This window comes from Globicephala melas, chromosome 8, assembly GCF_963455315.2.
Source record: "Globicephala melas chromosome 8, mGloMel1.2, whole genome shotgun sequence".
Classification (NCBI taxonomy): domain Eukaryota; kingdom Metazoa; phylum Chordata; class Mammalia; order Artiodactyla; family Delphinidae; genus Globicephala; species Globicephala melas.
Genome location: NC_083321.1, coordinates 68,079,886 through 68,102,427, shown reverse-complemented (window position 1 = coordinate 68,102,427; position 22,542 = coordinate 68,079,886). Strand labels below are relative to the sequence as shown.

General features: G+C 42.2%; 1 protein-coding gene across 1 annotated transcript in view; it reads right to left on the bottom strand.

The window, feature by feature from the left end:
* Nucleotides 1–22,542, bottom strand: part of FAT3 (FAT atypical cadherin 3) — a 707,842-nt gene that overhangs the window by 192,686 nt on the left and 492,614 nt on the right. The window contains exon 4 of the mRNA XM_030883783.2: nucleotides 19,861–19,922. Within this exon, the coding sequence (XP_030739643.2) occupies nucleotides 19,861–19,922 (62 nt within the window). The remainder of the gene's footprint in view (nucleotides 1–19,860; nucleotides 19,923–22,542) is intronic.

Here is a 22,542-nt window from a genome sequence, read left to right as displayed (position 1 = left end):
GAATTACCTGCAGTGCAACTGCTCCCTGATGGGACTCTAAGCATCAGGACTGGATACAGAGAAACTAATGTTCACTAGTAGAAGTTCATTCATATACACATATTTACTGAGCACCTACTATGTACCAGCACTAATCTGAGATTCAGGCGAGAACATACAGACTTGGTCCCAGCCATTACTGAGCTTACAATCCATAGAGGGCAGAGAAGGTAGAGAAATAAAATAATATACACATAACTTTGTTTAAAAGATAATTTCAGGTGCTCAGTGCTATGAAGACCCTTGCAATAAAGAGTAACAAAGAGTCTGACTCCATTTTTCAGTTTGCTGATGGCTTTCAGGCCTCACCACGTTCTCTTCCGCTTACACTCCACATCTGGGCAAGCTGATAAGAAAGCTCAGGTGCACCTTTGGTGTCAGCAAGAAATTCAAGCCATGTCAGCCCCAGCTCAAGGGCAGGAACCCTCACCCCAGCCTCACCCCAACCGCCATATATATAACCCCAAGCCCATCTCCCTTCCCTGCTTTCTCAAGCAATTTTTGGACCAGCTTAGGCGTTCACCCTGCTCACCCCAGAAAGCACATTACTCCAATAATAGACCCTTTCATACCCTCCTGGTGAATGTGTGGCAACATGAGTCTTGACATTTGAACCAGAGTTTGGATGGAGGGGCCATATTGCCTCTGAGAAGTGATCACATCACAAAACAGGGCAAAGTCTCAGGATTACATGCACTATAAGAAAAGCAGCAAGGTCTCTTGGGGCTAGGCTCAGAAACTGAACAATGTCACTTTTGCTGAATGCTATTGGTCATAGCAAGTCACCAAGCCAGGTCTTCCCCTCTTGATAGGAGGAGCTGCGAACATGTGTGGCCATTTTTACAATCCACCACGACCATCTAGCTGAGTGCAGTTGGGCAACACCCAGTGTACCCATTTCGTGGTAATGTGAGTAAAAGTCTTTTGAAGAATATCACGACGGATAATTTTGTCCTGATGAAGGGCTTCTCCACTCTGCAAGAGGTCGGGGCTGGGGTTCCAGGGGGCCAAGTCTTATCACCTTTTATCCCTGTGAAGCTGAGTATAAAACCTGCATATCCTAGGCACTGAAGAAATTATTATAGACGTGAACTAAAGTGCATTTTAAGCTAAGCACAATGTCATAGCTAAAGCATAGGAGTAAAAGGGAAACATGTCTGTCATGAAACATTTTGAAAAATTTTCCATATATGTCCATACATCATCTCATACATCATTCACATTTTTCAGTCATTTTGAACTCAGCAGTGTCAGACTGAGGCCTCTTGTTAGATGGATGACAAAGCCATTGGAGATCATTCTGACACTCTAATAACATAATTAGGCACCTGATCTGTAGGAGGGTGAGTCATCATGAGCCTCCCGACAGACCTGTGAGATGGGATAGAATGGCTCACCTTGGGAAGTGTGCTGTACACCCCCGCAATTCTACGGACGCGTGCTAGCTGAAGTGCTGAATTAACTTCCCCCATTGGAAGGCAAACGTGTGTATCTGATTATGGATGCCGCTGCCTTCCTTAGTTCTCAAAATGCCCTTCTGATCTTGCATCCATTGGGCAAAATACTTACTGACTTCGCTAGGACTGAGCTAAGCCTTAGGAACGATGAAACATACAGGGGTTTTTGCCTTGAAGAAGAAGGAAACTAACGATACTTGATATATTGCTCTATGCTAGTCTCTTTGCATATGGTTTCTACGCAGCACTTACAACAGCCCAGTGAGGTTTTAATATTATAGATTATGAATGTGTTCTAAGTCTTTCACCAAATATATGGCAGAATCTTGATTCAACCCCTGGTCAACTTCAACCTACACACCCAGGCTCTTTCCAGCCTATAACAACAGGTTTAGTCCAGTTAGGCAAATATTCCATCAGTTTCGATTCTTTGTTAGAATACTAGACCAGTACTACAGTTATTAAAGGAAAACCTCCCTACCTTCCCCCAATGAATCTCTCTTTAGATTCTACCTCTACACAATTGCGATTCCATGGGGTGATGGGTTCATCAGACAACGTGGCCCTGGTGAATGAACTGCTTGCTCGTCAGGGTCAAGTCCCAGGTACACGCAGTAAAGAAGGAAATTAAAATACATGGACGCTAAGTCAAACTCACCTCTGCTAGAAACAGTGCAGTTTCCAGATTAAGTCCTCCCTGATAAATCCAGCTCTTAACTCTTGTAGGACATACAAATTGTTTCTCACAATTGGGTGCATAATTTTTTTTTTTTTTTTTTTTTTTCCGGTACGCGGGCCTCTCACTGTTGTGGCCTCTCCCGTCGCGGAGCACAGGCTCCGGACGCGCAGGCTCAGCGGCCATGGCTCACGGGCCCAGCCGCTCCGCGGCATGTGGGATCTTCCCGGTCCGGGGCACAAACCCGTGTCCCCTGCATCGGCAGGCGGACTCTCAACCACTGCGCCACCAGGGAAGGCCCTGGGTGCATAATTTTATTACGTACTGTTCTGCAGTTAATTATTGATTCACTTGTGTTATTCTGGTGACCTCCAACTGTTTTAGGGTAAACTTGAGTGTAATTATCATGTTTTATGTGTTGCAAGTACTCACGTGTATGTGTGTATATGTGTGTGTACACAAATATGTGTATCTGTAGTTACTTATTTATTGTATTAACCATGGGCTGTTAACCAAATTTCACACCAAATATTTGCATATTCTCATGAATGATAATTTACATAGATTTAAAGTCAATTTAAGTATGCCCAGAGCATTTTATTACACTTATTGATAAAATAGATTGTTAAGAAGTAGGCTAGTTGCCCGACAAGGCTTAAATGAGATACGAGAAAAGTTAAGGATCTTTTTAGGTAACCCCAATGGTTTTCTCCTTTTAAATGAGGTTCTAGAACAGATGGGGATTTCCCTTCATAGATCATTCATTCATTCATTCATTCATTCATACAACTATATAGTTCCAGAATGCTTACTGGATGCCAGATACTGTGTCAGGTATCAAGGACACTACTGGTATCAGAGCTCTCTATGGGTAGTTTCTATTAAGCTAAAAGGAAAATGCAATTTCATAGGAGAAAATATGTGGAAACTATCAAGATATTCCAAAGTCTAACGAAAGCTGAATTAGGCTGACGCACAAACTTGGTTGTTCTGATTAAAAAATCGTGTTCCAGCTCCATTTGATTTCGATTTCAACCTCTTCCATGGACACAGATTGATTGAGGTTGGTCAGAGCTATTTAACTGTCACAGATCTACTAGAATTTTCTCTGTTTCCTTCTTTTTGTGTTAGGGGATTGTGATGTAGATGGCTTGGAGGATAGAGACTGGAAAAGCCAGGATATTGAGCCTCTAAATTTTAGTGTGGGAAGTAAAGTTTCTCTGCGTTTAAATGAATTCTTGGACAACCCAATGGCTTTGCTCCAAAAATGGCCTGCTGGAGTGGAGGATAATCTCACATGGGTCATTACACTTCCAAGCGTTAAGCCTCAGAATGAGCATTAAATTAAAATTCCCTGCACCTAGTAGGCAGAACATTGTGACACTCAAAAGATGTGGAAGTGCTAAATGAATTCTGAGCAATAATATTATTACCACTGCATATTTATTGAGTTCAACAGGGTGCTAAGTACTGCACAGACAGATAATACAAGCAGCCTATACAGAAAAAAGCAACAGCAGTAGTCTTATAACAGTCTCCCATTCATCTGCTTTAGGAATAGACAGTGTAACTAGACTTGTTAGAAATAATCTCCTCTTTTCAAAAGCATCCTCAAGGTTTTCTACGCTTTTGTTTGATTGGAAAGTGGCCGATTTTCCACAGTTACCATTTATGAATGTAGCCAAGTCTCCCAATTTCAAAATTACCACAAGAATGCTGCAGGCATTAAAATGAAGAACTTCATCCCCTTGCAACTGGAAATTACGAATGGAGTTTTCTGGGAAATCCTAAATCAGCTGTAAAATATGATATTATGCGCCACTATGTTTTTTATTTGACTGGGGAAATACGCATTCTCAAAATTAATAATATTGCTCTTTTTAACTAGCCTTCAATTTTCTGAAAAAAATGCATACGTTTGAATGCCAAAAGAATTTAAAAATTGATGAGTGAAAATATTCAAAGTTGAAGCATGAAGCAAATTTCCTTTTTTAACAAACTTAGACACAAATAGAGGAAAAGTTCAAGTACAGTGTACCCAATATGTACATGCAAGCAATAGGCACGAGGATGAGCCTCAAGAATAACTTGGCATACACAGAAACTAACTGAATTTCAGAATCCTAACTTTATTTAAATGCCAGCCCATCAGGGTTGGAAGAAGAAAAAATTAAGCATTTTAGAGAAAATGGGTTATAAACTGTCACTGTTGAGTTTAGTGTTCTGACAACTTTGAAAGTAACTATAATGTAATTTCTCAAGTTGGTAGCTAAAGTAATGGAACATCTGGATGCCAATGAAACGTATGACAATCAAGGAGAGAACAGAAAAGCAGCGGGAAAAATGCTTTTCCTCTGCTTATAATTCTTTGTGGTTTTGAACTCTTGTTCCAAACCTTGGCTACGGCAGTCAAAGGCGGCTCTCTTCTCAATGATTCACCTATCATTCCTGATCCTATGAGCCTGTGTCTGGGCCTACTTATCATTTTCAGTAGCTGTCCTTTCCACCAGCTTGCCTCCTCAATGTGCTATCAGGCTTCATGCCTGAACACCTGTGTGAAGTGGTAGGGAGTGTGTATGATGTCTCACGTAAATGGGTCAGATTTCAACCTTGTAGGCTGGGTCTGGCCTTTGGAAATGGTGTCTCCAGATAAAACCTTTATTAAACAAACACAGAATCCAGTGCATGCTGTCCTGGGGTTAAGTGACCCTAACGTGGACAATATAATGAAGCTGAACTGTAGAGAAACAAGATCCAGATACATTTGTCTTACCAACAGGCAACCTCATAGATGCTGCTTCCTTCTATGGTTTCTGAACTGGCCTTGCCACTTGTCAAATGACTAAAGTTACATATTTATGTCATTGGAAATATCTGGGCCCAGGCCTATGCAGCTTAAGCTCCTCGCGGATAAGAACTAATTGTAACTGAGTTGAGATTCATTTTCTCCTTCCTCCGTCTAACCACAATAAAGAGGATGGAGAAAGAATATTTTTTTTTTTCAATTCAGTTCAACCCATACTTACTTGGGGTCTAATAAGTGTAACCTCAGTGCCAGGAGGAAAACTGAAATTGTCATTAAGGACTTCGTAATCTATGGTCTCATAACAGAGACATACTCATGAATGATATATTTCTTTCCATTTTTACCTTAAGAAGGGATATTTCATAGAAGCATATTATTTTTCCTGCCCTCCCTCACTAAAAACCACACTTCAAGGTTGTCTGAAAGTGGAGTCTCTCTGGGTGCAAAGATGACTTATTCTTGGCATGCGCACCAGAGTCTTTCCAGAGTCCCTTTTACTAACCAGCGCCAAGTTGAAACTGATGTGACATGTATAGGGAGTCAGGGCTGCCCTTCTTCCTACTAGCTCTCCTTGCCATCATTTGATGGGATTTTGTTTTGAAGCACGGGAAGGCGTATGTACCCTCTCAAAGACGTGTCAAGCCTCAGATACAGTTTGGTTTGGATCCTTTCCCTCTTTTGACACCACAGTTTGTCACCAGTAGAGAATGCAGACAGCCATGCCAAATGTGAATGTCGCCTGCATGCCCACATTTGGCAAATGTTGACCCAGATCTTTAATTTGGGATTTAAACAGTTCATCATCTAGTAGACGATATCTAAGGCCTGCTTAACGCCGAAATTTTATGATTCTGGGGGATTTATTTGCACTTCTGTGAAAAGATGCTGACAATACATCATTTTGCCTTCACTGAGAAAACGTTATAAAGGAAAATATTAATCTACAGTGGAACAGATGGGGATAGTTCGTGTTTGTGGAAAAAACGTTCAGAAGTATAACGTACCTATTTAGTTTATGTGTTCAGGTTTCCAATATAATTTTCCAAATGACATGAGTGAATATGCAGTAGTCCCTTTTTTTCAAGTGTTTTGGAGATATTTATGTAAATATTTTCTGACGCTGCATACTTTTGCCTTCAATAAGTGAATTCTATAAGGTAGGGTCTCACAACTTCAGTCAAGGGAAGGATTTTTGCTTATATTTCTGTGCAGGCTGGTCAAGGGCCTGAAACAATCTGCTAAGTGATATCAGATCATGTCCAGGGTCTTTCTTTCAGTTGATCTACAAGCGGGAGGTTAAGGAAATGCCTGCTTGAAAGTGGACTCCAAACCCACACTACAGAAGTGTTAATAGGAGAGCTAGGAGGCTAGGCTGTATCCATGCAGTCTTCCAGAATAAGTGATGATGGTCCATTACTTAAGGTCATTAAAAACCCTACCACAGACTGCTATTTAATGAGATCTCATGCAACCAAAAAAAAAAAAAAAGCCATACTGAATCTGAATCTTTTAACATAAAAATTTCCCACAATAAACTGATAAATGCAAAAAGGAGGTTATAAAACTATAGGTATAGTGTGATTTCAATCTTTTTGACAAATTTTATGCAGGATTATATGTAATATACGAGCTTATACACATAAACGCAAAATAAAAGTTCCTGAAGTTTATACTCCAAAACCTAAAAAGTAAACATCATTTCATGCGGAAATTATGAGTGTTACATTTTTCTTCTTTTTTGCTTATCTTTATCTCTCTATTTTTTAAACAATGAATGTGTATTATATATAACATGCTTCTGGTACATCATAGTTACATGTTTCTACTTATTCTGTAATTTGAAATAACTGTATTTAAAAAAGAAAATCCTACCATAGGCACTAAGTAATTTCTCAAAGAAGAGTTTTGAAATAAACTCTAATTTTCTCCCTTTCACTGAAGTGTATAGACACATGCTTTAAACCATTAGAAACTGAGGTCAATCTTCCTTACATATGGATGTCCTTGTGATATGACAGGAACTTTTAAATGAGTTGCTCCTGGAAGCATCATTTTTGAAGACGGGTAAATGGTTTTGTGCAAGTATCTAAGCACATATCATGAGTCTGTCACAGTCTTGCACAGAGAGATTTGTAATTCTTCATCCTGAGGGGGAGCAAGCACGGCCTGCTACCACTGACAGACAGAACAACGTCTCCTGTTGTAAAAATGCTAAATAAAAACCCCATCGTGTTCTCTAGCTGAAAGCACCTCTCTAATTCCTGGACACCACAAGAGTCTGTCTGCCGTAGCCCTGTCTCCCTGCTGGCAATGCTGTAATGTGCTTTAAACTTAATTTTAGCCTTTCTGACTTGACGGTAGTGATGATAAAGGTGAGACTTTGCCAAACTTATTCACAATGGCAAAGAGGCTGCCCCACATTGTAAAGAGAAAAATTCAGTCATCTGGTATCTGTGGGATACCAAAAGTTGCTTTCACAACACTCAATTTAAAGGCAACACAAGAGAAGATCAATTCTCTCTATATGGAGAAGACATTCTGCTTTTTCAGAACACAGGGCTTGATTGATCAGAGGCCCCCTGCCCCGTGGGTACTAGTTTCTTAGTTTAAAAATGTCTTTGTGACGCTTCTTAAGAGGGCTATTAATGAGTACTTATACATTAAAAAAAATATTGAGCTTTTCCTATTTCATTTGAAATAGTATCCTAAAAGATTTTATCTCAATTACATATTAGCAAAGTATACCTTAGCATGGAACTTAGCCCCATGTCCAATTTAAAGATTTATTAGCATCTTTAAAAATGTATAGTGGCATGCCAAGAGTTATAACAGGGTACCTCATGAAAAGTCTTCCTTCTGAATTATGTATTTATGACCTCCTGAGGATGACAGATTTCAGGCAGGTAAATGTGATGTAAGAACTGCTTTTAGGCTCCAAACACGCACTCAGGGGTTTGCAAGAGGCCTCTGTACTGACTGCGATGCAGTGGGGTGAAGGCTTTTCCCTTCCTGCATGGTAGCTGGCACCAGGGGAGGCCTGCCAACCTCTTGTCTAGGCACCGACTTTTGTGGGTTTCTGGGCAGTACAGATCACTGTAGCCTGGGAAGCATGGGTTATCTGGTTTGTAGATTTCCTGGAGCCCTAAACTTAAAGTTTAATCTTTTGTGAACTTTAAGGCCCATGATGTTCCAGGTATTGTTCTAGGTGCTGGGAGTACAAAGAGGGGCACTCCTTAGCTTGGCCCCCCCATCCTACTGCTGGCCTCCGCCAAAGACAGGGCCAGGAAGGGAGACATTGCCGAATCTCTAGGGAGCCCATCCTGCAGCTTGCAAACAGAGCTGAGATGGCCTGAAGGAGAGGCCGAACTTGAATCTACCAAGGCCAACGAATTTTGAATTACGGTATCTGTCACTGGGTATTAACCATGGTGTGGAAGACCTCTACTGAGAATCTCTTGCCTATTCATGATCAGTTTTATTATTTCCATTCAACTGAGGTGTTGACATCTGAATGAATCAGGAAAAATTCCCATTATGTGTTTAAATATTAACAACTAAACACAATTTAAGGCCTTAACGTCACTATAATTCTGGGGAAAGCTTGGGAGTTAGTGATGAAGCTGGCTAGGCCTAGAGACGGCTAACCTGGAGAAATTAACGATCTGGGAATGCTACAGCTCTGCCATTTGAGCTAGGATGCCTTAGTCTCCCATCTCAGAGTTTGGCTTAGAAAGCCAGGGGAACTGCACATCATCCAGCAGAGCCCCAGTGACCTTCTTCATAGCCAGGCTAGACCCATGGTTGACTCCTTATTCTGCCTATCTTTGGAGAATGAGCTGTTCCAACTTAGATGGTCATAATCCATTTAAATGGATGCTGGCAAATGGAAGAGGAAAAATCTCTGCAACTTTGGGCTTGTCTCCAGAAAAGGAAGGAAGAAATTAGTACTCTTTTGAGTGCACACCATATGCCAGCATCTAGGTACATTCATAGATGCTATCTTGCTGAAGTACTATAAATATATTCAACAACCATGAGCCAAACTATACATGCAATGTAATATAATGCACTAAGTGCTCTGAATTCTGCCACAAGAAGACTGCTTCAGGAATCAAAAGGGAAAATTGTAAGCTTCTAATCATGATAGCTGACACATGTTAAACTCTTAATATGTGCAATGTACACGCACCATGCCATCCTCACAAAATCCTATGAAAAAATATTATTATTATTATCCCAATTTTACAGGTGGGGAAACTGAGGCTAGGTAGATTAAGAAAGGTTACGTGAAAAAAAAAAAAGAAAGAAAGGTTACGTGGCTAGTGAGTGGCTAGGCTTCTCTGTCTCCAAATCCTAGGCTTTAACCATCTCTGTCTACATTTGTTGTACATGATTAGTTTGATGTAAACTTTAAGAGGACTACTATAATTAGGACATTGTTATGAGAGATGCCTTATTTCTCACTGAGTCAGATTAAATAATTGTGCAAAATACATCCAAAAAGATGAAATAACCAAATTTATTACAGGTTTTCTCAATTTTAGAGGAACTGTATTTGCTCCAACATACTGACCTATTTTCCTGGGCTCTGAGATCTGGGACTCTCTTGACTTACCTTCCTTACAATCATCTGTGTCCTGCTTACAACCCTCTCAGCATTTCACTAAACCAGTCCTGCTGCAAAATAGATGAGGTTGGTAGCCCCTGATTTGCCATGAAAGCAAGTCCCTTGAAAGGTCCCAAAACAACAGCTCATCTGAATAAAGCTGTCTGCGGCATGCAGGAAGCAAGCCAAAGTAGTTTTCCTTTTTACTAATAGAGGCAATTGACTTGAAATCTCAGGTTCTGAACCTGCTGCCACTCCATTTTTTATTTTCCCACAGACAGACTTAAAGTGCTCATCTGGGTCATATATGGTGTTCGGCATGGGTGTGGGTGGTTTCTGCAGCGCCCCAATAAAACCAGACTGGACGGATCATTCTGTAGCTCACAGAGTGTGTTGCACAAATAAACTAGAAAAGCAACACAGTGGGAGAAGAGGGAAAAGGAGCTAGGGAAGCAAACGGCAGAGGGTCAATTTACCATCTCGGCACTGTGGAGAAGCCAGTCCGGGCTTCCGGGCCGTATGGTTTGTTGGGAGTTCTCATGATTGTTCAGAGCCAGGCAGGAAATCTGAACCTCTTCTCTGAAATGGGATAAGCCATTTGTGTGATACCAGGCTTGCAGGGTAAGGGGTCCCCCCACCGGCCCACAGGACCCAACCATCACTTGGCCCCCGAAACTTGAAGGAAGCAGCAGCATGGTACCACATCAGGAAACCATTCCTAAGTGAAAACAAAAGCAGAGTCTTGGCTCCCTGCAGCCTGTGTGTGCAACTCAACAAGCTGTGATCCCACTGGAGCAATTATCTATCTGCCCGCACATCCCCGGTGAGCAGAGCGCAAAAGCCCGCTCCTTTCCAGACTGAGCCACTGGCTGGAAGGACCAACCCAGGTCCAAGGGAACAGGTTTCATTCACTGTTACTCTACTAATCAGAGTTCAGACTTAAGGGGAAACAAAACAAATGCAACCTTTCGCAAATAGGTAAATTAGAGGGTGGTTATTTATGGAATCAAAGATTTATTTCAGACAACTCTCCTAGCACATGTAAGTGTTTGCCTGCAGGTTATGAACTTGGAGGCTAACCAGGGGCACAGACAAGCAAGGTTAAGAGGTGGAGAACTGCCAGGGGCAGACAAAGAAGACATGATGCCCAAGCAACTCTCTGTCACCCAAGGACCCAAAGCAACCGCTCCCTCCTTCCCTCGGTTCACATGGAGGCTGAGTGGGAAGACGGCCCTCAGCTGAGATCCTAACCAACTCCGTACACTCTATCATTTCCAACCTCAGCAGGCTCTCTTAAGACTTAGCCCTGAGCTCATCTATTATTTTTTTTACGGGCCCAAAGGGTCATGCTGTGAAAAAATGGGTGAAAAGATGACAAGAAATTAATTGCATTCTACAATACATGTCAATGACTTCCCCTGTGAGATGATTACATATTATGAGGCAAGTAAGAAATCTTCCTTTATATCAAATGTTGCAAAACAGGGGCTCACTGGCTTACCAAGTGTTCCAAAAAAATGGAGGTGCCAAATTTGGTATGCAGATCTGATTTTGTTTTTGTTTTTGGAAAAAATAAGACTTTCCGGTAAAACTGGCTGCTTCATCTGCCACTGGCTGAACTTTTATAGAAGGGGCAGGTGAGACCCACAGTACTTCTCCCTTCCACCCTCACCAGCACACACGCTGGTCCTCTGAATTACCTGCCCAGTCCTGTGGGCATCTGGCAAACTCTGTTTTGAACAAACTATCTTAGAATTAATTTTTGCCTTGAAAAATTTGCTTGTGTGTCTGATTCAATATTTACTCTTCCGTCAGTTGGGAAAATCAAGTGGTCCGTCTGCAATTCACACTGCTGGGGATGTTCTCACAAAAGATCATTCTTAAGGACCCACACAAACCTAGACTGCTCTGCAGGAATTAGAACGGCAACCCTTGCTCTTACCTCATACGCATGTGTGTGCACACACACACAGACACATACACCACCACCACCAATACTCCTTTTTAACTGGACTGGAGTGCCCAAGGCCATCCCTGCCTGGTTTGCTGGGGCACTGATAAGACATAAAAATGACACTGATTTAGGAAACTCTACTGATGGGGAAGGGTTTGTTCCTGAACAAGAACAATTCCTGTGGGTACAGAGACAAGATTTCTGGGAAAGATGAGCTGGAAATGCTCCCTGAGGAGAGTGGAGGAAGCAGGCAGTCAGAAAGGCAGTTGCTTGAGCCTAGGGAAGCAGGAGAGACCTTCTGTGAAGAATTTTCACTTGCAGGTTCTCCCCCGCCTTGTAGTATGGAGTGTGGAACATGGAGATAATCATATTTAGATGGAGGTTTTAGCCTCCCACACTGTAAGTGTAGTTGCCCTGGTCCCTTAGTAAAGTCTAATGCATGTACGTAGCCTTGTAAGGTGGTGGTGTGAGAAGAGAGGGGCAGGGACAGGCAGTGAATGGTCTGGCCTGCTGTATGAGTTACTAGAGCTGCCATTACAATGGACTACAGACTGGGTGGCTTGAACAACAGAAATTTATTTTCTTACGGTGCTGAAGGCTTAGGAGTGTTACCAAACCAAACAGGTCTGCTCGCCTGTGCACAGTAAAGCCAATCTACTGACACCGGGTTGTGGTGAAGGAAAATACAGCATTTATTGTAGAGCACCGAGCAAGGAGAACAGGCAGCTCATTCTCAGAAGACCTGGAATTCCTCAATGGCTTTCAGGGAAGAGATTTAAAGGCAGTGTGAAGGAGGGGGCTGCAGGGTGTGTGATCAGCTTGTGCACAATCTCGGATTGGTTGGCGTCAAGGTGAAGTTTCAAGCATCATCAACTCTCTGGTTTCAACCAGTCTGGGGTCTATGTTCTTGCGGTCAGTGGTTTTCATCTGGTAGGGGTCTGTTTCCTGTAAAAACAACTTAGAAGTGAGTGTCAGGCCTTCATCTATATCTTTCAGGGAACTGGGAGTTTGGTGATTCTGCAGTGTGGCAGATTTATAGTCTAAATTGTTACCAGTTTCCCAGCCCAACAGCTCTTCTTTGTTTCTACCTCTTCACCTTTTCTAATCATTAGTGATTGAGTCAGCCTTTAGAGACTCAAGGAATGCCTGGGAGACTAAAGCAAAAGCCTTTATCTTCAAAGGACAGGGACACAGGGCCTTGCATAGTTTCAATTCCCCCTTTTCTTTGATACTCCTCAATCTTGAGGGGGACAGGTTCAGGAAAAGAAAGGGAGTAAAGATTTGGATAGAGAGGTTAATCATAAACCCAGCAGAGGAACTCAGTTTTAGGGGGACTCAGTCTTAGGAGTCTGAGGTGAAGGTATTAGCAGGGTTGGTTTCTTCTGAGGCCTCTCTCTTTGGCTTATAGACGGCCGTCTTCTCCCTGTGTCTGCACACGGTCTTCCCTCTAGATGTGTCTGTGTCCAAATTTCCTCTTCTTGTAAAGACACCAGTCATGCTGGATCGGAGCTTACCCTAATGGCTTCATTTTAATTTAACTACTTCTTTAAAGACTCCAAATACAGTCACATTCTGGGGTACCGGGGGTTAGGGCTTCAACATACGAATTTTAAGGGAAATCTTAAGGGGATACAGTTCAGCCCATAACACCTGGTATACAGTCACTCTTCTGTTGGAGTCCACACTGGCACTCCCAAGACAGGTACAGCATCCTCTCAGATGGACTTTGTCCTGGAGCCTGGGCTGGGGCCCAGCAGCAGAGCGAGCCCCTGTCCAACGCTGGGCCTACTACTCTGAAGAGCAAACAGCTGAGGGGGTGGTAAAAGAACAGCCAAAGAGTGTAAGAGAAAACCTCCACGTGTATGCTGATCCTTGATGGGGGTACTGAGCTGAGCCTTGGGTAAATCTGTTATAAAACAAGAGTGGGAATAGATGATTCCATTTGCCACACTTTAACACACTGATGGACGTATAGGCCTATTTATGTTCTATAAGAAGAGGAAGACCTATACTGGACACTACTATGAAGTGATTGTGTGATCTTGGACCCGTCTCTTCTCTTTTCTAGGTCTCAGTTTCTGCATCTATATAATGGGAGAGAAGCAGTTTGGATGACCTGAATGAAAAACAGCCCCCTGATTCCAAGACAGCAGCTAACTGTAGTAGCTCATAAATAATCAGCAATGTAATCTCTGTGAATAGACCTCAGCACGAAGGGCAAAGAAACAAACATCCAGTGGGAAAAACATACTAACTCCAAAAACAGAACCTTGGTGCCTAGCCCAATACCAGGCTCAGAATAAGCCTTGAAGAAAGGAAGAAAAAAAAGAGTGAGTTGCCATTAACTCCATCGAAGTTGATACAGCACAAACACGAACAACTAAGACTAGAGAAGGTACAGTCCTAGAAGTAAAGAACGGTAAGAGAGGGTTCTGGGGCTCTCTTGGGAGCTCTGGAGAACAGAAGTCACGATCACTCTCCTTTCGAGGCCCGTGCCTGCTACAGGTGCTGTTTTTGTGCATGGACACACATCTTTTCCTGAAGGCCTACTGGTACTTCCTGTGAAGTTTTCTGAGGGTGGCAGAAAAAAGAGCCTAATGAGAGAAACTGCCATTTCACTTGGAGACAAATTATCAAAATATGGACGGCTTAATGTGTTGAGATAGACCTGCAACTCTTCACCACCAGAAAGTACCATCACCTCAAAAGCAGCTGCTGACTAAAGTAAGAAACCACTAAGGATGTGCACTCACTAAAGAAATCAATTTGCATCCCAAGGCAAGAGGAAATGTTATAAAAACTTACCGAAGAGCAATATTTTTTTCCCCTCAGAAAATAAAACTATAAAAAGGGATGAGAATTTCAGACAGGAAGAAAAAATAGTCACAGGAGATGCACCTTACAGAGGACGATGGATGAGTATTCTAAAGAGACAGATACTAAATAATTTACATTCCTATAGATCTAGCATATTCCTCTGTAATGTGTTTTGTTATTTATACCGACTGCACTATAAAATCTCACCACCTTCTCTGGGCTACTTCAAGATATACCCACACAGACAACATAATTTCTCATCCTCTGTCTTTATACTGGGCCTTGTCATCTTTTTTGATTTTCAAATAAAATACTCTCTCTGTTCTCTTAGGGAGACTTTTACCAGAACCATCTGCCCCTGAACAGAGAAGCATTTCAAGATCAAAAGAGAGGCAAAATCATACTCTTTTTTTTTTTTTTGCTGTACGCGGGCCTCTCACTGTTGTGGCCTCTCCCGTTGCGGAGCACAGGCTCCGGACGCGCAGGCTCAGCGGCCATGGCTCACGGGCCCAGCCGCTCCGCGGCATGTGGGATCTTCCCGGACCGTGGCATGAACCCGTGTCCCCTGCATCGGCAGGTGGACTCTCAACCACTGCGCCACCAGGGAAGCCCAAAATCATACTCTTTTAGCAAACAAGATAAAGATTCACACATAATTAGGCTGGGACTATAGTATTATTTAAATGGATATAACTTTTAAGAATAATCAAACTGCTGTAAGCTATTCAAACACGGGCCAGCTCTGAAAAAGAAATGGAACTGACAAGGTGTTTATTGAGGACAAGGAGAGCAGGGAGGGGAAAGAGTGTGGGGCAAACAACGGTTTAACAGAATAGTGTCCCTACGTGCCAGACCCTCTGTGTAGTTCATTGATGAAGTAGGGATTAGTAGCCCCATTTTACGGATGAGCAAATGGAGGATCAGAGATAATTTAATTTGGCAAAGCAGATGGAGAGAGGCAGAACAGTCCATTCTTTCTGTCTCCAAGCCTATGCACTTTCCTGTGTGCTAATACCCACCTCCGTGATCTCATCTAGGAGTAAAATAAAGGTCTCAGAGTAATCATTCATTCACACACCCTTTATTGAGTGCCCCCTGCTTTCCAGGTACTTAACTAGATGCTCTAAATAGAGAGGTGAGTAAGACAGTTGGTGCTGACAACACCCGCCACTGTCCGTGGAACACATTGTCCTACAGAGGTCATCCTGGGGACGTCTCACCTTTCATTTTTCTTTTTTTTTCAAGTTGAAATCTTATATTTTGCTAAAATGTATGTATTTTGTAAAACGTATTTGCTAAAATAGAATATAACCGTCCACATTCTCTGGTTTCTAAACATTTAACCGCTGATGACTTCCATAAGATATTGTTCTTCATAGTTCAGATGCCTGATCTGAACAAATGTGACTCCATATTGGATCAGTTTATTTTACTTTAACCTTTGTATTCTATTGCTTCAGCTACAAGTTTAGAATGTTGCCTTATAGGATGAAATATACAGGATAGCCCATTCTAAAGCCTCTGCCCTTTAAAGGTATAACCCTTCTCCATTCATATAGAGATAAAGTTGCAGAACAGAGAATAACATTTGTCTTGTTGGAGGAACATCATGTCTCTTGATTCATTGGCCTGTCATGCAGTGAGCAGTATGAGCTTGAACTCGGTAACAATTTCATATGCTCTTTACACCAACCCCATGTTAGAAACCATTATCCGCTCTTTACAGACGAAGGAAAGGGGGTTCAGAGAGTTGAGAGCCTGTCTAAGTTCTGTGAGCAGTGCCCACATATAATCTCAGGCCTGCCTGAATGGAATATCCATGCTTTCCCACACCACTTCCATGCACTATCTTGATAAATCAAGTTTCATGCCCGTAAGGAGATTAAAATTAGTAGGTGAGGAAACAATCTACACAAGTGATTATAACATAAGAAAGAGTTAGTGCATTTATTCCCTTATTTCACAGCTGTCTTCTCTGTTAATGAGGTAATCAGGGCTAAAGTCACAACCACTAAGCTAAAATGGTAATTCACCGTTTAGTTTGCGCATCATTTTCAACTTTGTGCATCGATTTGCTAGAATTAGCCTTCTACCTCCACTGTAATCATAACTGGCTATCAAGGAATGCATATGACTTTGAATAAATGAGCTGAAAATTCCATATTTTTGCACTTCATGGTAGGGAGAAAAGATCAGGCCAATATTTTCACATAACAGATTTCCAAATTAGGCAAGAAGTAACACTTAGAATTCACCAGAGAAATATAAGCTGTACTTGTGAAGTTTTCTGTAGTCCTTTGCTGCTCTTGTTTCTTTAGCAAGCTCCTTAGATTCTGGTAATGACAATCCCGTCTTATAGTCACAGATTTGAGATGAATGTTCTACAGACTCCAAAACCCTTACAGCGCATACACAGTCAAGCTAAGTATCTGAAATTAATGCACAGGCAGAGTACCCGCAGTATACAATTGAAGTGCTTTCCATCATGGGGATAGCAAACTATAAACAAATCATTAATGTCCTTCTGGCTACCTATGCAGAAGTGTACCTGCCAGGTCAGCTTCTAAATGGATCCTTTCAAGAAGAGTCCATTTTATTTGATTGGGAAGGAGAGATATGCAATAGAACCAGAAGGTTAATGTGAGTTTAAAAGGAGCATAGCGTTATCTTGGCAATTAAAGGCTTTCCAGGAGGTTAATTACCCACACCCAGTGCTTACAACTCACAAAATGTGTCAGCAGTTACAGAAATTTGTGTACAGCAGAGAACTCTCTTCTGCACTCTGAATGATATTATTTTACTCACTTTTTTTGCAGGGCTGAGTTAAAGTAATATTCTGTCCATGATCCATTCAGAAAAAAGAAATGAAGGCCATTCAAATGCTCACAGCAATGTTATATATATATATAAAAAATGTGGCTAAGAACTGTACAATTTAGAAAGTGAGAGCAAGACTGTACGTGAGAGACAGAGAGAGAGAGAAGAGGAGGAGAGACAGAAAGAGTAGGAGATAGAGATTCAAGTGGTTTTTGAAAACCTTAGCAGGGTAGTTTACCAAATGAAAGAGCATCTGTGATGGGGAATCCTGGCATGGGGGCAGAGCTGGGGGGCGAGTTAGTGTAATTCAGATGACCTGTAGGTTTTTAAATCTCTACCCTGGAAACTTCAGAAAACCCATATCTGCTTGCTAGCCAGAATCATGATGGGATTTGTATTAGACCCTCATCCAAGTCACCATCATCTTTCACCTGGGTCCCTCTCAAAGCACCCGCCTTCCAGTCTTCCTGCTACGGAAGCCCTGTCCCAGCCCGATTCTGCTCAGAAGGGCCAGTGATCTCTCACTCTGCAATCTTATCATGCCCCGACCCACCCTGCTTACTGGCTTTCCACTGCACTTGGGAGAAAATTCAGAATCCTTACTACAGCCCTATTTGTTTTTTCCAACTTATTTCCTACCACCTCTACGGCCCTCTGACTTTATACTCAATCACACTGGTCTGGGTTCTGTTTCTCCAACAGAACCTTGGCTTCATGTCACCAAATGTCACCTCCTCAAAGAGGCCCTCCTAACCGCCCCATTGAATGTTGCCTATCACCCCCTCATTTTCAAGCACTATTATGGAACCTTCTTTGAGTGGTCTCAGAGAGTTTGTGTCTGAAGTGATAGCATGTATTCATTGATCACGTGTCTCCCCATCCTTCCTGTTCATTCTGTATCCCTGAGACACAGCTCAGTCCTGGGGACACGGGCTGAGTCCAGTGGTTGCTGCCTGTGGCTCCTTCAGTCCTGCAGTTGCCTGGAGCTACTGTCTGTCTTGGAGTGTGGAGATGAAGCTGAATCTGTAGGAGAGTTCAGGTATTGTGACACCATATGATAATAAAACCACAATGATACTAACTACGTTTTACTGAGCACCCGTGTTGTCCAAAGGACCAAAGTGTTGAGTGAGTATTCATGTAAGTCTGTAAACGATGTGAAACTGTTTAGGATTCTTTTGGGAAGTGTATTCAAATGCCCGGAAAACACTTTTGCCTCTTTTCCCTAGAGTCACACTCTGCACGCCCCCAAACACCCCCAGAACACCACCTTTCCAGGGACAAGGCAGTAAGTGATCTCAGGCAGATCCCCCAGTTAATGAGACACCCTCTGTTTTCCCTGCTGGGAGGTAATAGGTTCAACTACCTGAGAACATAGCCTCTCCAGGAGGCCTGGACACTGCTGCAAAGGAAAGAAGCCCATGAATATAACATAAGGCGTTTTTATTCTGGCAAACCGACTCTAATTCTGGACCAGGTATGTAGCCCATTAGGATGATTTTGAAAAAGAATTAAAGTAATTATTGTTCGGCAGCCTGGAGTCTTTCATCTTTATGTGATGGTAGCAATGTTTTAAAAGGCTTATCACAAGGCTGTATAATAATAATAATCCTTTATTATGTGTAGTGCTTTAGGAGTTTAAAAAATACTTTGATATAAAATATCAAGTTTGATCCTAACAGAGATCCTTTGAGGTATATGGAGTAGCAATTATGTGCCACACTGAAGTCCAGGGCAACGAAACAGCTTCCAAGGCTCCAACCTAATCATAGCAGGGAAGCCCTAAGACCCAAGGCACTGATTCCTAGTCCAGTGTTCTTTAAATAAATCATTACTGCTGAACTGACTTAAAGGGGAATTTCAGAAGAGATCTGAGGAGTGTGTGAGTGTGTATAGGACCTGTGGATTCCAGTGAGTGGTTCTTGGGACTGACAAATCATTTTAGCAGCATGGGCACAATAAAACAAAGCTCTACCTCCTAAGCACTGTCATCCGTTCGGTATCAGACTGTCACACTTAAATCGCCACGTCATACATACTACCCAGGCTTCAAGCTTCCCAATAAAGATACTCGCTATGTATGGAAAGAATGTTCCACAAGACTCTTTCATATCTATTTTCTCATCCCTGGTCTTTTTTCTTCCAGAAATAATGCTCTTATAGTTTTTATTGCTGTTGTTTCTGTCTTCATGAATTATAGGAGCACATTTCATGGTTTCAGAAACAGTCTTCTCAGGCAGTGAATCAACTGGCAGCTTTCTCTCTCTCAATCCCTCTCCCAAGAAAAGAAACGAGGGGCTGAGCAGAGCACTTCTTCACAAAGGACGTACTTCACTTTTACTGCGGCACTTCGGCCCACTCTCTTTTTACCTCTGAGGCCATGATGGCTTACAGGGCTCTGCTCCTGAACTTTCTTTTCCAGTTATTGACAAAGGGGCACAAAGTCCATACATCTGCTTGCTTTCAGGAAACGCAAAGTCCCCACCCTGCCATCTACTCTCTGCACACAGGAGTGCATTCAGAGGAATGCACCAGAAATCTCCAACTTCGGAACCAACCAGCCCAAGAGAAACAGCCGCATTTTGCAACCCACTGTTCCCACACATTCAAGTTCCAGTTCCCGTGGAAGGTTAAAGCAGTTGAGGAAAAGTCACTTTTAATGAATACCGGCTCCCTCTAGGCGCTTACCTCCAGAAAATGTTCTGCCTGCTGTTCTCGATCCAATTTCCTTGAAGTTGTTGTAATCAGACCTGTGTAGAAATGAGAATATTTGACTTTTAAATATCTGGGGCAAGCAGCTTACTGAGGGTGGGAAGCAAGTCCAGTTAAAGCAAAAGCAAAAGCAAAAGCAATGGGGAACAGTATAACTGGCCAGTCCTTAGTGACAGTCAGATGGTCTCAGAATTATTCTTCAAACAAAATAAAATTTACAAAGAAAACTTGAAAAATTTGTTTCTCAGTTCTGCTTACCACATATGAGGTATTTTCATCACTTTGGGGATATGAAACCTCACTAAAGAACCATTGTTTTTCTGGAACTTCAATGATTCATTTGCATATGACTGATATTCTACCATAGGAAACTTATTAAAGATTTTAAGAGTTCTTGAACAATTAATAGGTTGTTGAAGCTGATTAGAGGCAGGCTATAAAACAGAACTTTTCTTATTTAACATTTTTCTGCTTATATAATCTTTTTGGTTATACTTGACAAAGAAGGTTATTTCTGTAATAACTACTTGTACACATAATTATTTCAAATATAATATCTCATATACGGAAGATCTCATATACTGTAGTTTTATCACTTTGTATTATTTGTTTGAATCTTTACACAAAATAAGTTCCACGTGGGAAATATCTATCTTTCCTATGAATGGCATTTCCCATAAATGAATCACCCCTTTGAGTATAAAGGCAAAGAAAAGGGAAGGAGAAGACAAAACCGTCAAGGACACCCAATTTGTCTATTGCAAGTTTTATTATGATTATTGTCAAATGGCAATTAGGAGGTCAAATTTACATTCTATTTTTTGATTCTTCAATGCCCCTGAAGATAAGACACCATGGACTGGGCTCCTTTCATGGCATAAGCTGATTGACATGAGATAACAGAGAAATCACATGCAAAGCTCACTCCCAATGCTGGTGAGGTACATGAAATATAGAAAAGGTATTTTATCGAAATCTGCTGAGGAGCTCACGTTTTTGTTTTCAGATAGCAGGTGGGAGTAAGACTACCAGAGGTTAGATGACTTCACATGGCCTTCAAAATAAAATCCCACCGCAGGTAGCATGGCTGTTTACAAGCTGACCCTGAGACAGGAGGGAAGGGCACAGGGCACAACCTTTCCAAGAATGACATAGCCGTTGAGGATATAACAAAACTGGTTAGAACCGATTAGGCCCAAGATGGTGGAAGGTTAGACTTCCAGTAGACCGTGAGCCTCCTTATATGCTCATTGTAGTACATTAGTATCAGCTAAATGACACACCCACAGGCACTATGACAGCTCTGAGGCTAACCTTAAAAGGCCAAATAGTGAGTGGTGCCCAGTTCCTGGAAATCCCCACCCCTTCTCTGTAAGTGTTGGAATAATCATCCCACTTTGTTAGCCCATGAAATTACTCAGCCTGTAAAAATTAACCACCCCGTATTTCGGGCCACTCTTGCCTTCTGAAATGTACCGCATTCTGTCCACGGAATGTGTATCTCCCTAAATACACCTTCTTTCCCACTTAGTTCTTGGGGCAGAGCTCCCTTGCCGGGCCACTTATATCCCTCAAAAGCACCCTATGTTAATAAATCTACTTCTTACCTATCACTTCACCTCTCTCTGAATTCCTTCTGTGCAGAGACATAAACAGCTTGAGTTTTAGTAAGTCCTGACCCCAGGTGAGTGATTTTAACTAAAAGACAGTGGGTTCGAGTTCCAGCCCGTGAGTTCAAGTCCCAGTCTGAGTTTTGGCTGGGTTCGAATCCCATCTGAGGTGCGATTGGGTTCCAGCCCCAATCTGACCTGTGTGGTTTCAAATCCACTCCTCTCCACTCTCACCTGTCCACGCTCCCCACGGGAGGGAAACCCACATTCCCATTGCATAAATGATCTGCCTCTCCATGAATGCTTTCTGGAATGTGCCCCACTCATCCACAGATTTTTTCGAATTTAGCTCAGGTGTTAGCTCAGGTGTTGGAGAGGTGACCCCCTCTCCCAGTGTTAAGGGTCCACCTGATACATACTAACAGAATGAGTATACTCCACCACAGTATCATTCCTGGCCTTTTACTGCAATCCTTTGCTCATATGTCTATATTTTACCGCCAGACAGGTTGACAGAGTGACTTCACGGGAAACACCTGCCTTCCGATTCAGAAGCCCTGTGGTCCACCTAAGCCCCTGGCCTAAAACAAAACAGGAAGTTCATTAAGGATCAGTTGACAAAAGTTGCTGTAGAAAAGATGGATTATTCATATTCTAATCTTCAGTTTTGCTACAGACAGACTTAGAAAGTGTTTGTTTTGGAGGGTATTATTTTGTGTGTGGGGAGAGTATCTGTGGATGGGGAGGGAGTGTGTGCCTTTAGTATTCATTTAAACCATTTCCTAAATTCCTCTATGTGAATGGCACAGTGCTAGGCACTTCTGAACTATTGTCAGAGTTGACAGAGAGAAGACCGTTCTCAAGAGTTTCAAGGGAGAGAATCGGTAACTTCCCTTTCTCTAGCTACCCATCAGAACCTCCCGGGAAACTCAAAAAGAGATCCTGTGCCCCACTCCATCCCTCATTTACTGTGTCTAAATCTCCTGGGGTGATACCTTGAGATGGTCCTCTGATTCTAAGAGAAGGCTTTCTGCAATTCCACTATCCT